The following is a 17,368-nucleotide window of genomic DNA, read 5'->3' as shown; positions in this document are numbered from 1 at the left end:
GATTCCCTAAATGTTAACTTGCAGGTTGAGCTGGTGGTAGGAAAGGCAAGTGCAGTATTTGCATTCATTTTGAGAGGACCAGAATATAAAAGCAAGGATGTAATGCCTCTTGTGTAAAAAAGATGTGCTGCATTTGACAAGAGTCCAGAGGATGTTCACAAGAATGATTCCAGGAATGAAAGGGTTAATATAGGTGAAGTACTTGCTGGAGTTTAGAAGAATGAACGGAGGGGATCTCATTGAAAAATATTGAAAGGCTGAGATAGAGTAGACAGGGAGACACCCTATGGTGTGGGTGTCTAGGATCAGAGGGAACAGCCACAGAATAGATGGACATCCATTTAGACCAGAGATGAGGAGGAATTTCTATAGCCAGAGGGTGGTGAATCTGTGGCATTCATTGCTACAGGCAGCTGTGGAACCCAAGTCATTGAATATATTTAAGGTGGAGGTTGATAGTTCTTGTTTAGTCAGGATGTCAAAAATATCTGCAAAAGGCAGGAGAATAAGGATCAGAGAGATAATAATCAGCCAAGATGGAACAGTGGAGCAGACTTGATGGGCCAATGGCCTAATTCTGCAATAATTCCATATGGTCTTATGGTCTTAAATCCATTAAGACAAATTTGTGTTACCTGTGAGTTGCCTTAAGCTGTCCTTGTCCCACTGTTGACTTTCATTGGAGTTCACTGATACCAGAGGAACGGCGCAAATCCTCAACCAGTCAGAAACCTGGACAGCGGGGATAGACACAGTGAGGGGGGTAGGTTATTGTCACAGTATGGAATGTATCGGTGTTACAGTGAGGGGTGTGGGGTGTGTCAGTGTCACAGTATGGGATGTATCGGTGTTACAGTGAGGGGTGTGGGGTGTGTTATTGTCACAGTATGGGATGTATCGGTGTTACAGTGAGGGGTGTGGGGTGTGTTATTGTCACAGTATGGGATGTATCGGTGTTACAGTGAGGGGTGTGGGGTGTGTTATTGTCACAGTATGGAATGTATCGGTGTTACAGTGAGGGGTGTGGGGTGTGTTATTGTCACAGTATGGAATGTATCGGTGTTACAGTGAGGGGTGTGGGGTGTGTTATTGTCACAGTATGGGATGTTTCGGTGTTACAGTGAGGGGTGTGGGGTGTGTTATTGTCACAGTATGGGATGTATCGGTGTTACAGTGAGGGGTGTGGGGTGTGTTATTGTCACAGTATGGGATGTTTCGGTGTTACAGTGAGGGGTGTGGGGTGTGTTATTGTCACAGTATGGGATGTATCGGTGTTACAGTGAGGGGTGTGGGGTGTGTTATTGTCACAGTATGGGATGTATCGGTGTTACAGTGAGGGGTGTGGGGTGTGTTATTGTCACAGTATGGGATGTATCGGTGTTACAGTGAGGGGTGTGGGGTGTGTTATTGTCACAGTATGGAATGTATCGGTGTTACAGTGAGGGGTGTGGGGTGTGTTATTGTCACAGTATGGAATGTATCGGTGTTACAGTGAGGGGTGTGGGGTGTGTTATTGTCACAGTATGGAATGTATCGGTGTTACAGTGAGGGGTGTGGGGTGTGTTATTGTCACAGTATGGAATGTATCGGTGTTACAGTGAGGGGTGTGGGGTGTGTTATTGTCACAGTATGGAATGTATCGGTGTTACAGTGAGGGGTGTGGGGTGTGTTATTGTCACAGTATGGAATGTATCGGTGTTACAGTGAGGGGTGTGGGGTGTGTTATTGTCACAGTATGGGATGTATCGGTGTTACAGTGAGGGGTGTGGGGTGTGTTATTGTCACAGTATGGGATGTATCGGTGTTACAGTGAGGGGTGTGGGGTGTGTTATTGTCACAGTATGGAATGTATCGGTGTTACAGTGAGGGGTGTGGGGTGTGTTATTGTCACAGTATGGGATGTATCGGTGTTACAGTGAGGGGTGTGGGGTGTGTTATTGTCACAATATGGGATGTATCGGTGTTACAGTGAGGGGTGTGGGGTGTGTTATTGTCACAGTATGGAATGTATCGGTGTTACAGTGAGGGGTGTGGGGTGTGTTATTGTCACAATATGGAATGTATCGGTGTTACAGTGAGGGGTGTGGGGTGTGTTATTGTCACAGTATGGGATGTATCGGTGTTACAGTGAGGGGTGTGGGGTGTGTTATTGTCACAGTATGGGATGTATCGGTGTTACAGTGAGGGGTGTGGGGTGTGTTATTGTCACAATATGGGATGTATCGGTGTTACAGTGAGGGGTGTGGGGTGTGTTATTGTCACAGTATGGGATGTATCGGTGTTACAGTGAGGGGTGTGGGGTGTGTTATTGTCACAGTATGGAATGTATCAGTGTTACAGTGAGGGGTGTGGGGTGTGTTATTGTCACAGTATGGAATGTATCGGTGTTGCAGTGAGGGGTGTGGGGTGTGTTATTGTCACAGTATGGAATGTATCGGTGTTACAGTGAGGGGTGTGGGGTGTGTTATTGTCACAGTATGGGATGTATCGGTGTTACAGTGAGGGGTGTGGGGTGTGTTATTGTCACAGTATGGGATGTATCGGTGTTACAGTGAGGGGTGTGGGGTGTGTTATTGTCACAGTATGGGATGTATCGGTGTTACAGTGAGGGGTGTGGGGTGTGTTATTGTCACAGTATGGGATGTATCGGTGTTACAGTGAGGGGTGTGGGGTGTGTTATTGTCACAGTATGGGATGTATCGGTGTTACAGTGAGGGGTGTGGGTTGTGTTATTGTCACAGTATGGGATGTATCGGTGTTACAGTGAGGGGTGTGGGGTGTGTTATTGTCACAATATGGAATGTATCGGTGTTACAGTGAGGGGTGTGGGGTGTGTTATTGTCACAATATGGAATGTATCGGTGTTACAGTGAGGGGTGTGGGGTGTGTTATTGTCACAGTATGGGATGTATCGGTGTTACAGTGAGGGGTGTGGGGTGTGTTATTGTCACAATATGGAATGTATCGGTGTTACAGTGAGGGGTGTGGGGTGTGTTATTGTCACAGTATGGAATGTATCGGTGTTGCAGTGAGGGGTGTGGGGTGTGTTATTGTCACAGTATGGAATGTATCGGTGTTACAGTGAGGGGTGTGGGGTGTGTTATTGTCACAGTATGGAATGTATCGGTGTTACAGTGAGGGGTGTGGGTGTGTTATTGTCACAGTATGGAATGTATCGGTGATACAGTGAGGGGTGTGGGGTGTGTTATTGTCACAGTATGGGATGTATCGGTGTTACAGTGAGGGGTGTGGGGTGTGTTATTGTCACAGTATGGAATGTATCGGTGTTACAGTGAGGGGTGTGGGGTGTGTTATTGTCACAGTATGGGATGTATCGGTGTTACAGTGAGGGGTGTGGGGTGTGTTATTGTCACAGTATGGAATGTATCGGTGTTACAGTGAGGGGTGTGGGGTGTGTTATTGTCACAGTATGGAATGTATCGGTGTTACAGTGAGGGGTGTGGGGTGTGTTATTGTCACAATATGGAATGTATCGGTGTTACAGTGAGGGGTGTGGGGTGTGTTATTGTCACAATATGGAATGTATCGGTGTTACAGTGAGGGGTGTGGGGTGTGTTATTGTCACAGTATGGAATGTATCGGTGTTACAGTGAGGGGTGTGGGGTGTGTTATTGTCACAGTATGGAATGTATCGGTGTTACAGTGAGGGGTGTGGGGTGTGTTATTGTCACAATATGGAATGTATCGGTGTTACAGTGAGGGGTGTGGGGTGTGTTATTGTCACAGTATGGGATGTATCGGTGTTACAGTGAGGGGTGTGGGGTGTGTTATTGTCACAGTATGGAATGTATCGGTGTTACAGTGAGGGGTGTGGGGTGTGTTATTGTCACAGTATGGAATGTATCGGTGTTACAGTGAGAGGTGTGGGGTGTGTTATTGTCACAGTATGGAATGTATCGGTGTTACAGTGAGGGGTGTGGGGTGTGTTATTGTCACAGTATGGGATGTATCGGTGTTACAGTGAGGGGTGTGGGGTGTGTTATTGTCACAGTATGGGATGTATCGGTGTTACAGTGAGGGGTGTGGGGTGTGTTATTGTCACAGTATGGAATGTATCGGTGTTACAGTGAGGGGTGTGGGGTGTGTTATTGTCACAGTATGGAATGTATCGGTGTTACAGTGAGGGGTGTGGGGTGTGTTATTGTCACATTATGGAATGTATCGGTGTTACAGTGAGGGGTGTGGGGTGTGTTATTGTCACAATATGGAATGTATCGGTGTTACAGTGAGGGGTGTGGGGTGTGTTATTGTCACAATATGGAATGTATCGGTGTTACAGTGAGGGGTGTGGGGTGTGTTATTGTCACAATATGGAATGTATCGGTGTTACAGTGAGGGGTGTGGGGTGTGTTATTGTCACAGTATGGAATGTATCGGTGTTGCAGTGAGGGGTGTGGGGTGTGTTATTGTCACAGTATGGAATGTATCGGTGTTGCAGTGAGGGGTGTGGGGTGTGTTATTGTCACAGTATGGAATGTATCGGTGTTGCAGTGAGGGGTGTGGGGTGTGTTATTGTCACAGTATGGGATGTATCGGTGTTACAGTGAGGGGTGTGGGGTGTGTTATTGTCACAGTATGGGATGTATCGGTGTTACAGTGAGGGGTGTGGGGTGTGTTATTGTCACAATATGGGATGTTTCGGTGTTGCAGTGAGGGGTGTGGGGTGTGTTATTGTCACAGTATGGAATGTATCGGTGTTACAGTGAGGGGTGTGGGGTGTGTTATTGTCACAGTATGGAATGTATCGGTGTTACAGTGAGGGGTGTGGGGTGTGTTATTGTCACAATATGGAATGTATCGGTGTTACAGTGAGGGGTGTGGGGTGTGTTATTGTCACAGTATGGAATGTATCGGTGTTACAGTGAGGGGTGTGGGGTGTGTTATTGTCACAATATGGGATGTTTCGGTGTTACAGTGAGAGGTGTGGGGTGTGTTATTGTCACAATATGGAATGTATCGGTGTTACAGTGAGGGGTGTGGGGTGTGTTATTGTCACAATATGGAATGTATCGGTGTTACAGTGAGGGGTGTGGGGTGTGTTATTGTCACAGTATGGAATGTATCGGTGTTACAGTGAGGGGTGTGGGGTGTGTTATTGTCACAATATGGGATGTTTCGGTGTTACAGTGAGAGGTGTGGGGTGTGTTATTGTCACAATATGGAATGTATCGGTGTTACAGTGAGGGGTGTGGGGTGTGTTATTGTCACAATATGGAATGTATCGGTGTTACAGTGAGGGGTGTGGGGTGTGTTATTGTCACAGTATGGAATGTATCGGTGTTACAGTGAGGGGTGTGGGGTGTGTTATTGTCACAGTATGGGATGTATCGGTGTTACAGTGAGAGGTGTGGGGTGTGTTATTGTCACAATATGGAATGTATCGGTGTTACAGTGAGGGGTGTGGGGTGTGTTATTGTCACAGTATGGAATGTATCGGTGTTACAGTGAGGGGTGTGGGGTGTGTTATTGTCACAGTATGGGATGTTTCGGTGTTACAGTGAGGGGTGTGGGGTGTGTTATTGTCACAGTATGGAATGTATCGGTGTTACAGTGAGGGGTGTGGGGTGTGTTATTGTCACAGTATGGGATGTATCGGTGTTGCAGTGAGGGGTGTGGGGTGTGTTATTGTCACAGTATGGAATGTATCGGTGTTACAGTGAGGGGTGTGGGGTGTGTTATTGTCACAGTATGGAATGTATCGGTGTTACAGTTAGGGGTGTGGGGTGTGTTATTGTCACAATATGGAATGTATCGGTTACAGTGAGGGGTGTGGGGTGTGTTATTGTCACAGTATGGAATGTATCGGTGTTACAGTGAGGGGTGTGGGGTTTGTTATTGTCACAATATGGGATGTTTCGGTGTTACAGTGAGAGGTGTGGGGTGTGTTATTGTCACAATATGGAATGTATCGGTGTTACAGTGAGGGGTGTGGGGTGTGTTATTGTCACAATATGGAATGTATCGGTGTTACAGTGAGGGGTGTGGGGTGTGTTATTGTCACAGTATGGAATGTATCGGTGTTACAGTGAGGGGTGTGGGGTGTGTTATTGTCACAATATGGGATGTATCGGTGTTACAGTGAGGGGTGTGGGGTGTGTTATTGTCACAGTATGGAATGTATCGGTGTTACAGTGAGGGGTGTGGGGTGTGTTATTGTCACAATATGGGATGTATCGGTGTTACAGTGAGGGGTGTGGGGTGTGTTATTGTCACAGTATGGAATGTATCGGTGTTACAGTGAGGGGTGTGGGGTGTGTTATTGTCACAATATGGAATGTATCGGTGTTACAGTGAGGGGTGTGGGGTGTGTTATTGTCACAGTATGGGATGTATCGGTGTTACAGTGAGGGGTGTGGGGTGTGTTATTGTCACAATATCGGATGTATCGGTGTTACAGTGAGGGGTGTGGGGTGTGTTATTGTCACAATATGGGATGTTTCGGTGTTACAGTGAGAGGTGTGGGGTGTGTTATTGTCACAATATGGAATGTATCGGTGTTACAGTGAGGGGTGTGGGGTGTGTTATTGTCACAATATGGAATGTATCGGTGTTACAGTGAGGGGTGTGGGGTGTGTTATTGTCACAGTATGGAATGTATCGGTGTTACAGTGAGGGGTGTGGGGTGTGTTATTGTCACAGTATGGGATGTATCGGTGTTACAGTGAGGGGTGTGGGGTGTGTTATTGTCACAATATGGAATGTATCGGTGTTACAGTGAGGGGTGTGGGGTGTGTTATTGTCACAATATGGGATGTTTCGGTGTTACAGTGAGAGGTGTGGGGTGTGTTATTGTCACAGTATGGGATGTTTCGGTGTTACAGTGAGGGGTGTGGGGTGTGTTATTGTCACAGTATGGAATGTATCGGTGTTGCAGTGAGGGGTGTGGGGTGTGTTATTGTCACAATATGGGATGTTTCGGTGTTACAGTGAGAGGTGTGGGGTGTGTTATTGTCACAGTATGGGATGTTTCGGTGTTACAGTGAGGGGTGTGGGGTGTGTTATTGTCACAGTATGGAATGTATCGGTGTTACAGTGAGGGGTGTGGGGTGTGTTATTGTCACAGTATGGGATGTATCGGTGTTACAGTGAGGGGTGTGGGGTGTGTTATTGTCACAGTATGGAATGTATCGGTGTTACAGTGAGGGGTGTGGGGTGTGTTATTGTCACAGTATGGAATGTATCGGTGTTACAGTGAGGGGTGTGGGGTGTGTTATTGTCACAATATGGGATGTATCGGTGTTACAGTGAGGGGTGTGGGGTGTGTTATTGTCACAGTATGGAATGTATCGGTGTTACAGTGAGGGGTGTGGGGTGTGTTATTGTCACAATATGGAATGTATCGGTGTTACAGTGAGGGGTGTGGGGTGTGTTATTGTCACAGTATGGGATGTATCGGTGTTACAGTGAGGGGTGTGGGGTGTGTTATTGTCACAATATCGGATGTATCGGTGTTACAGTGAGGGGTGTGGGGTGTGTTATTGTCACAATATGGGATGTTTCGGTGTTACAGTGAGAGGTGTGGGGTGTGTTATTGTCACAATATGGAATGTATCGGTGTTACAGTGAGGGGTGTGGGGTGTGTTATTGTCACAATATGGAATGTATCGGTGTTACAGTGAGGGGTGTGGGGTGTGTTATTGTCACAGTATGGAATGTATCGGTGTTACAGTGAGGGGTGTGGGGTGTGTTATTGTCACAGTATGGGATGTATCGGTGTTACAGTGAGGGGTGTGGGGTGTGTTATTGTCACAATATGGAATGTATCGGTGTTACAGTGAGGGGTGTGGGGTGTGTTATTGTCACAATATGGGATGTTTCGGTGTTACAGTGAGAGGTGTGGGGTGTGTTATTGTCACAGTATGGGATGTTTCGGTGTTACAGTGAGGGGTGTGGGGTGTGTTATTGTCACAGTATGGAATGTATCGGTGTTGCAGTGAGGGGTGTGGGGTGTGTTATTGTCACAATATGGGATGTTTCGGTGTTACAGTGAGAGGTGTGGGGTGTGTTATTGTCACAGTATGGGATGTTTCGGTGTTACAGTGAGGGGTGTGGGGTGTGTTATTGTCACAGTATGGAATGTATCGGTGTTACAGTGAGGGGTGTGGGGTGTGTTATTGTCACAGTATGGGATGTTTCGGTGTTACAGTGAGGGGTGTGGGGTGTGTTATTGTCACAGTATGGGATGTTTCGGTGTTGCAGTGAGGGGTGTGGGGTGTGTTATTGTCACAGTATGGGATGTTTCGGTGTTACAGTGAGGGGTGTGGGGTGTGTTATTGTCACAGTATGGAATGTATCGGTGTTACAGTGAGGGGTGTGGGGTGTGTTATTGTCACAGTATGGAATGTATCGGTGTTACAGTGAGGGGTGTGGGGTGTGTTATTGTCACAGTATGGGATGTTTCGGTGTTACAGTGAGGGGTGTGGGGTGTGTTATTGTCACAATATGGAATGTATCGGTGTTGCAGTGAGGGGTGTGGGGTGTGTTATTGTCACAAAATGGAATGTATCGGTGTTACAGTGAGGGGTGTGGGGTGTGTTATTGTCACAGTATGGAATGTATCGGTGTTGCAGTGAGGGGTGTGGGGTGTGTTATTGTCACAGTATGGAATGTATCGGTGTTACAGTGAGGGGTGTGGGGTGTGTTATTGTCACAGTATGGAATGTATCGGTGTTACAGTGAGGGGTGTGGGGTGTGTTATTGTCACAGTATGGAATGTATCGGTGTTACAGTGAGGGGTGTGGGGTGTGTTATTGTCACAATATGGAATGTATCGGTGTTACAGTGAGGGGTGTGGGGTGTGTTATTGTCACAGTATGGAATGTATCGGTGTTACAGTGAGGGGTGTGGGGTGTGTTATTGTCACAGTATGGGATGTATCGGTGTTACAGTGAGAGGTGTGGGGTGTGTTATTGTCACAATATGGAATGTATCGGTGTTACAGTGAGGGGTGTGGGGTGTGTTATTGTCACAGTATGGAATGTATCGGTGTTACAGTGAGGGGTGTGGGGTGTGTTATTGTCACAGTATGGGATGTTTCGGTGTTACAGTGAGGGGTGTGGGGTGTGTTATTGTCACAGTATGGAATGTATCGGTGTTACAGTGAGGGGTGTGGGGTGTGTTATTGTCACAGTATGGGATGTATCGGTGTTGCAGTGAGGGGTGTGGGGTGTGTTATTGTCACAGTATGGAATGTATCGGTGTTACAGTGAGGGGTGTGGGGTGTGTTATTGTCACAGTATGGAATGTATCGGTGTTACAGTTAGGGGTGTGGGGTGTGTTATTGTCACAATATGGAATGTATCGGTTACAGTGAGGGGTGTGGGGTGTGTTATTGTCACAGTATGGAATGTATCGGTGTTACAGTGAGGGGTGTGGGGTTTGTTATTGTCACAATATGGGATGTTTCGGTGTTACAGTGAGAGGTGTGGGGTGTGTTATTGTCACAATATGGAATGTATCGGTGTTACAGTGAGGGGTGTGGGGTGTGTTATTGTCACAATATGGAATGTATCGGTGTTACAGTGAGGGGTGTGGGGTGTGTTATTGTCACAGTATGGAATGTATCGGTGTTACAGTGAGGGGTGTGGGGTGTGTTATTGTCACAATATGGGATGTATCGGTGTTACAGTGAGGGGTGTGGGGTGTGTTATTGTCACAGTATGGAATGTATCGGTGTTACAGTGAGGGGTGTGGGGTGTTATATTGTCACAATATGGGATGTATCGGTGTTACAGTGAGGGGTGTGGGGTGTGTTATTGTCACAGTATGGAATGTATCGGTGTTACAGTGAGGGGTGTGGGGTGTGTTATTGTCACAATATGGAATGTATCGGTGTTACAGTGAGGGGTGTGGGGTGTGTTATTGTCACAGTATGGGATGTATCGGTGTTACAGTGAGGGGTGTGGGGTGTGTTATTGTCACAATATCGGATGTATCGGTGTTACAGTGAGGGGTGTGGGGTGTGTTATTGTCACAATATGGGATGTTTCGGTGTTACAGTGAGAGGTGTGGGGTGTGTTATTGTCACAATATGGAATGTATCGGTGTTACAGTGAGGGGTGTGGGGTGTGTTATTGTCACAATATGGAATGTATCGGTGTTACAGTGAGGGGTGTGGGGTGTGTTATTGTCACAGTATGGAATGTATCGGTGTTACAGTGAGGGGTGTGGGGTGTGTTATTGTCACAGTATGGGATGTATCGGTGTTACAGTGAGGGGTGTGGGGTGTGTTATTGTCACAATATGGAATGTATCGGTGTTACAGTGAGGGGTGTGGGGTGTGTTATTGTCACAATATGGGATGTTTCGGTGTTACAGTGAGAGGTGTGGGGTGTGTTATTGTCACAGTATGGGATGTTTCGGTGTTACAGTGAGGGGTGTGGGGTGTGTTATTGTCACAGTATGGAATGTATCGGTGTTGCAGTGAGGGGTGTGGGGTGTGTTATTGTCACAATATGGGATGTTTCGGTGTTACAGTGAGAGGTGTGGGGTGTGTTATTGTCACAGTATGGGATGTTTCGGTGTTACAGTGAGGGGTGTGGGGTGTGTTATTGTCACAGTATGGAATGTATCGGTGTTACAGTGAGGGGTGTGGGGTGTGTTATTGTCACAGTATGGGATGTTTCGGTGTTACAGTGAGGGGTGTGGGGTGTGTTATTGTCACAATATGGGATGTTTCGGTGTTGCAGTGAGGGGTGTGGGGTGTGTTATTGTCACAGTATGGGATGTTTCGGTGTTGCAGTGAGGGGTGTGGGGTGTGTTATTGTCACAGTATGGGATGTTTCGGTGTTACAGTGAGGGGTGTGGGGTGTGTTATTGTCACAGTATGGAATGTATCGGTGTTACAGTGAGGGGTGTGTGGTGTGTTATTGTCACAGTATGGAATGTATCGGTGTTACAGTGAGGGGTGTGGGGTGTGTTATTGTCACAGTATGGGATGTTTCGGTGTTACAGTGAGGGGTGTAGGGTGTGTTATTGTCACAATATGGAATGTATCGGTGTTACAGTGAGGGGTGTGGGGTGTGTTATTGTCACAGTATGGGATGTTTCGGTGTTGCAGTGAGGGGTGTGGGGTGTGTTATTGTCACAGTATGGGATGTTTCGGTGTTACAGTGAGGGGTGTGGGGTGTGTTATTGTCACAGTATGGAATGTATCGGTGTTACAGTGAGGGGTGTGTGGTGTGTTATTGTCACAGTATGGAATGTATCGGTGTTACAGTGAGGGGTGTGGGGTGTGTTATTGTCACAGTATGGGATGTTTCGGTGTTACAGTGAGGGGTGTAGGGTGTGTTATTGTCACAATATGGAATGTATCGGTGTTACAGTGAGGGGTGTGGGGTGTGTTATTGTCACAGTATGGAATGTATCGGTGTTGCAGTGAGGGGTGTGGGGTGTGTTATTGTCACAAAATGGAATGTATCGGTGTTACAGTGAGGGGTGTGGGGTGTGTTATTGTCACAGTATGGAATGTATCGGTGTTGCAGTGAGGGGTGTGGGGTGTGTTATTGTCACAGTATGGAATGTATCGGTGTTACAGTGAGGGGTGTGGGGTGTGTTATTGTCACAGTATGGAATGTATCGGTGTTACAGTGAGGGGTGTGGGGTGTGTTATTGTCACAGTATGGAATGTATCGGTGTTACAGTGAGGGGTGTGGGGTGTGTTATTGTCACAATATGGGATGTTTCGGTGTTACAGTGAGGGGTGTGGGGTGTGTTATTGTCACAATATGGAATGTATCGGTGTTACAGTGAGGGGTGTGGGGTGTGTTATTGTCACAGTATGGAATGTATCGGTTTTACAGTGAGGGGTGTGGGGTGTGTTATTGTCACAGTATGGAATGTATCGGTGTTACAGTGAGGGGTGTGGGGTGTGTTATTGTCACAATATGGAATGTATCGGTGTTACAGTGAGGGGTGTGGGGTGTGTTATTGTCACAGTATGGAATGTATCGGTGTTACAGTGAGGGGTGTGGGGTGTGTTATTGTCACAATATGGAATGTATCGGTGTTACAGTGAGGGGTGTGGGGTGTGTTATTGTCACAATATGGAATGTATCGGTGTTACAGTGAGGGGTGTGGGGTGTGTTATTGTCACAATATGGAATGTATCGGTGTTACAGTGAGGGGTGCGGGGTGTGTTATTGTCACAGTATGGAATGTATCGGTGTTACAGTTAGGGGTGTGGGGTGTGTTATTGTCACAATATGGAATGTATCGGTTACAGTGAGGGGTGTGGGGTGTGTTATTGTCACAGTATGGAATGTATCGGTGTTACAGTGAGGGGTGTGGGGTTTGTTATTGTCACAATATGGGATGTTTCGGTGTTACAGTGAGAGGTGTGGGGTGTGTTATTGTCACAATATGGAATGTATCGGTGTTACAGTGAGGGGTGTGGGGTGTGTTATTGTCATGGGGTGGGTTGTGGGGTGTGTCAGTGTCATGGGGTGGGGTGTATCAGAGTGTCACGGTGTGGGTTGTGGGGTGTGTCAGTGTCATGGGGTGGGTTGTGGGGTGTGTCAGTGTCATGGGGTGGGGTGTATCAGAGTGTCATGGTGTGGGTTGTGGGGTGTGTCAGTGTCATGGGGTGGGTTGTGGGGTGTATCAGTTTCATGGGGTGGGGTGTATCAGAGTGTCATGGTGTGGGTTGTGGGGTGTGTCAGAGTGTCATGGGGTGGGGTGTGGGGTGTGTCAGAGTGTCACGGTGTGGGTTGTGGGGTGTGTCAGTGTCACGGTGTGGGTTGTGGGGTGTATCGGAGTGTCACGGTGTGGGTTGTGGGGTGTATCAGTTTCATGGGGTGGGGTGTATCCGAGTGTCACGGTGTGGGTTGTGGGGTGTATCAGAGTGTCACGGTGTGGGTTGTGGGGTGTGCCAGTGTCACGGTGTGGGTTGTGGGGTGTGTCAGCGTGTCACGGTGTGGGTTGTGGGGTGTATCGGAGTGTCACGGTGTGGGTTGTGGGGTGTATCAGTGTCATGGGGTGTGGTGTATCAGAGTGTCACGGTGTGGGTTGTGGGGTGTGTCAGAGTGTCACGGTGTGGGTTGTGGGGTGTATTGGAGTGTCACGGTGTGGGTTGTGGGGTGTATCAGTGTCATGGGGTGGGGTGTATCCGAGTGTCACGGTGTGGGTTGTGGGGTGTGTCAGAGTGTCACAGTGTGGGTTGTGGGGTGTATCAGAGTGTCATGGTGTGGGTTGTGTGGTGTGTCAGTGTCACGGTGTGGGTTGTGGGGTGTGTCAGTGTCATGGGGTGGGGTGTATCAGAGTGTCACGGTGTGGGTTGTGGGGTGTGTCAGAGTGTAACGGTGTGGGTTGTGGGGTGTATCGGAGTGTCACGGTGTGGGTTGTGGGGTGTATCAGTGTCATGGGGTGGGGTGTATCAGAGTGTCACGGTGTGGGTTGTGGGGTGTATCGGAGTGTCACGGTGTGGGTTGTGGGGTGTATCAGTGTCATGGGGTGGGGTGTATCAGAGTGTCATGGTGTGGGTTGTGGGGTGTATCAGTGTCATGGGGTGGGGTGTATCAGAGTGTCACGGTGTGGGTTGTGGGGTGTATCGGAGTGTCACGATGTGGGTTGTGGGGTGTATCAGTGTCATGGGGTGGGGTGTATCAGAGTGTCATGGTGTGGGTTGTGGGGTGTGTCAGTGTCATGGGGTGGGGTGTATCAGAGTGTCACGGTGTGGGTTGTGGGGTGTATCGGAGTGTCACGGTGTGGGTTGTGGGGTGTATCAGTGTCATGGGGTGGGGTGTATCAGAGTGTCATGGTGTGGGTTGTGGGGTGTGTCAGTGTCATGGGGTGGGGTGTATCAGAGTGTCACGGTGTGGGTTGTGGGGTGTGTCAGAGTGTCACGGTGTGGGTTGTGGGGTGTATCGGAGTGTCACGGTGTGGGTTGTGGGGTGTATCAGTGTCATGGGGTGGGGTGTATCAGAGTGTCACGGTGTGGGTTGTGGGGTGTATCGGAGTGTCACGGTGTGGGTTGTGGGGTGTATCAGTGTCATGGGGTGGGGTGTATCAGAGTGTCATGGTGTGGGTTGTGGGGTGTATCGGAGTGTCACGGTGTGGGTTGTGGGGTGTATCGGAGTGTCACGTTGTGGGTTGTGGGGTGTATCAGAGTGTCACGGTGTGGGTTGTGGGGTGTGTCAGTGTCATGGGGTGGGGTGTATTAGAGTGTCACGGTGTGGGTTGTGGGGTGTATCAGTGTCACGGTGTGGGTTGTGGGGTGTGTCAGTGTCATGGGGTGGGTTGTGGGGTGTGTCAGTGTCATGGGGTGGGGTGTATCAGAGTGTCATGGTGTGGGTTGTGGGGTGTGTCAGTGTCTTGGGGTGGGTTGTGGGGTGTATCAGTGTCACGGTGTGGGTTGTGGGGTGTATCAGTGTGTCACGGTGTGGGTTGTGGGGTGTGTCAGTGTCATGGGGTGGGGTGTATCAGAGTGTCACGGTGTGGGTTGTGGGGTGTGTCAGTGTCATGGGGTGGAGTGTATCAGAGTGTCACGGTGTGGGTTTGGGGTGTGTCAGTGTCATGGGGTGGGGTGTATTAGAGTGTCACGTTGTGGGTTGTGGGGTGTATCAGAGTGTCACGGTGTGGGTTGTGGGGTGTGCCAGTGTCATGGGGTGGGTTGTGGGGTGTGTCAGAGTGTCATGGGGTGGGTTGTGGGGTGTATCAGAGTGTCACGGTGTGGGTTGTGGGGTGTGTCAGTGTCATGGGGTGGGGTGTATCAGTGTCACGGTGTGGGTTGTGGGGTGTGTCAGAGTGTCATGGGGTGGGTTGTGGGGTGTATCAGAGTGTCACGGTGTGGGTTGTGGGGTGTGTCAGAGTGTCATGGGGTGGGTTGTGGGGTGTATCAGTGTCATGGGGTGAGGTGTATCAGAGTGTCACGGTGTGGGTTGTGGGGTGTATCAGTTTCATGGGGTGGGGTGTATCAGAGTGTCACGGTGTGGGTTGTGGGGTGTGTCAGTGTCATGGGGTGTATCAGTGTCATGGGGTGGGGTGTATCAGAGTGTCACGGTGTGGGTTGTGGGGTGTGTCAGAGTGTCATGGGGTGGGTTGTGGGGTGTATCAGAGTGTCACGGTGTGGGTTGTGGGGTGTGTCAGAGTGTCACGGTGTGGGTTGTGGGGTGTATCAGTGTCATGGGGTGGGGTGTATCAGAGTGTCACGGTGTGGGTTGTGGGGTGTGTCAGTGTCATGGGGTGGGTTGTGGGTTGTATCAGAGTCATGGGGTGAGGTGTATCAGAGTGTCACGGTGTGGGTTGTGGGGTGTATCAGTTTCATGGGGTGGGGTGTATCAGAGTGTCACGGTGTGGGTTGTGGGGTGTGTCAGAGTGTCATGGGGTGGGTTGTGGGGTGTGTCAGAGTGTCATGGGGTGGGGTGTATTAGAGTGTCACGGTGTGGGTTGTGGGGTGTGTCAGAGTGTCACGGTGTGGGTTGTGGGGTGTGTCAGTGTCATGGGGTGGGTTGTGGGGTGTATCAGTGTCACGGTGTGGGTTGTGGGGTGTGTCAGTGTCATGGGGTGGGTTGTGGGGTGTATCAGTTTCATGGGGTGGGGTGTATCAGAGTGTCACGGTGTGGGTTGTGGGGTGTGTCAGTGTCATGGGGTGGGTTGTGGGGTGTATCAGTGTCACGGTGTGGGTTGTGGGGTGTGTCAGTGTCATGGGGTGGGTTGTGGGGTGTATCAGTTTCATGGGGTGGGGTGTATCAGAGTGTCACGGTGTGGGTTGTGGGGTGTGTCAGAGTGTCATGGGGTGGGTTGTGGGGTGTGTCAGAGTGTCATGGGGTGGGGTGTATTAGAGTGTCACGGTGTGGGTTGTGGGGTGTGTCAGAGTGTCACGGTGTGGGTTGTGGGGTGTGTCAGTGTCATGGGGTGGGTTGTGGGGTGTATCAGTGTCACGGTGTGGGTTGTGGGGTGTGTCAGTGTCATGGGGTGGGTTGTGGGGTGTATCAGTTTCATGGGGTGGGGTGTATCAGAGTGTCACGGTGTGGGTTGTGGGGTGTGTCAGTGTCATGGGGTGGGTTGTGGGGTGTATCAGTGTCACGGTGTGGGTTGTGGGGTGTATCAGAGTGTCATGGTGTGGGTTGTGGGGTGTATCAGTTTCATGGGGTGGGGTGTATCAGAGTGTCATGGTGTGGGTTGTGGGGTGTATCAGTTTCATGGGGTGGGGTGTATCAGAGTGTCACGGTGTGGGTTGTGGGGTGTATCAGTTTCATGGGGTGGGGTGTATCAGAGTGTCACGGTGTGGGTTGTGGGGTGTGTCAGAGTGTCATGGGGTGGGTTATGGGGTGTGTCAGAGTGTCATGGGGTGGGGTGTATTAGAGTGTCACGGTGTGGGTTGTGGGGTGTGTCAGAGTGTCACGGTGTGGGTTGTGGGGTGTGTCAGTGTCATGGGGTGGGTTGTGGGGTGTATCAGTGTCATGGGGTGAGGTGTATCAGAGTGTCACGGTGTGGGTTGTGGGGTGTGTCAGTGTCATGGGGTGGGTTGTGGGGTGTATCAGTGTCATGGGGTGGGGTGTATCAGAGTGTCATGGGGTGGGGTGTATGAAAGTGTCACAGTGTGGGTTGTGGGGTGTATCGGAGTGTCACGGTGTGGGTTGTGGGGTGTGTCAGTGTCATGGGGTGGGGTGTATCAGAGTGTCACGGTGTGGGTTGTGGGGTGTATCAGTGTCACGGTGTGGGTTGTGGGGTGTGTCAGTGTCACGATGTGTGTTGTGGGGTGTATCAGTGTCACGGTGTGGGTTGTGGGGTGTATCGGAGTGTCACGGTGTGGGTTGTGTGGTGTGTCAGAGTGTCATGGGGTGGGGTGTATCAGAGTGTCATGGTGTGGGTTGTGGGGTGTGTCAGTGTCATGGGGTGGGTTGTGGGGTGTATCAGTTTCATGGGGTGGGGTGTATCAGAGTGTCATGGTGTGGGTTGTGGGGTGTGTCAGTGTCATGGGGTGGGTTGTGGGGTGTATCAGTTTCATGGGGTGGGGTGTATCAGAGTGTCATGGTGTGGGTTGTGGGGTGTATCGGAGTGTCACGGTGTGGGTTGTGGGGTGTGTCAGACTGTCATGGGGTGGGGTGTATCAGAGTGTCACGGTGTGGGTTGTGGGGTGTATCGGAGTGTCACGGTGTGGGTTGTGGGGTGTGTCAGTGTCATGGGGTGGGTTGTGGGGTGTGTCAGTGTCATGGGGTGGGGTGTATCAGAGTGTCATGGTGTGGGTTGTGGGGTGTGTCAGAGTGTCATGGGGTGGGTTGTGGGGTGTGTCAGAGTGTCACGGTGTGGGTTGTGGGGTGTGTCAGTGTCACGGTGTGGGTTGTGGGGTGTATCGGAGTGTCACGGTGTGGGTTGTGGGGTGTATCAGTTTCATGGGGTGGGTTGT

The 17,368-nt window shown here is 49.8% G+C and overlaps 1 protein-coding gene and 1 long non-coding RNA gene across 2 annotated transcripts in view; one reads left to right on the top strand and one right to left on the bottom strand.

Moving 5' to 3' along the window:
- LOC140715610 (uncharacterized) overlaps positions 1 to 17,368 on the top strand; it is a 72,498-nt gene that overhangs the window by 27,512 nt on the left and 27,618 nt on the right. The window lies entirely within an intron of this gene.
- LOC140715609 (forkhead box protein P3-like) overlaps positions 1 to 17,368 on the bottom strand; it is a 55,842-nt gene that overhangs the window by 17,540 nt on the left and 20,934 nt on the right. The window contains exon 5 of the mRNA XM_073027978.1: positions 636 to 732. Within this exon, the coding sequence (XP_072884079.1) occupies positions 636 to 732 (97 nt within the window). The remainder of the gene's footprint in view (positions 1 to 635; positions 733 to 17,368) is intronic.

This window comes from Hemitrygon akajei, chromosome 24 (assembly GCF_048418815.1).
Source record: "Hemitrygon akajei chromosome 24, sHemAka1.3, whole genome shotgun sequence".
In the NCBI taxonomy this organism is placed as follows: Eukaryota; Metazoa; Chordata; class Chondrichthyes; order Myliobatiformes; family Dasyatidae; genus Hemitrygon; species Hemitrygon akajei.
The sequence above is the reverse complement of the archived record's forward strand: the minus strand, read 5'-3'. Positions and strand labels throughout refer to the sequence as shown.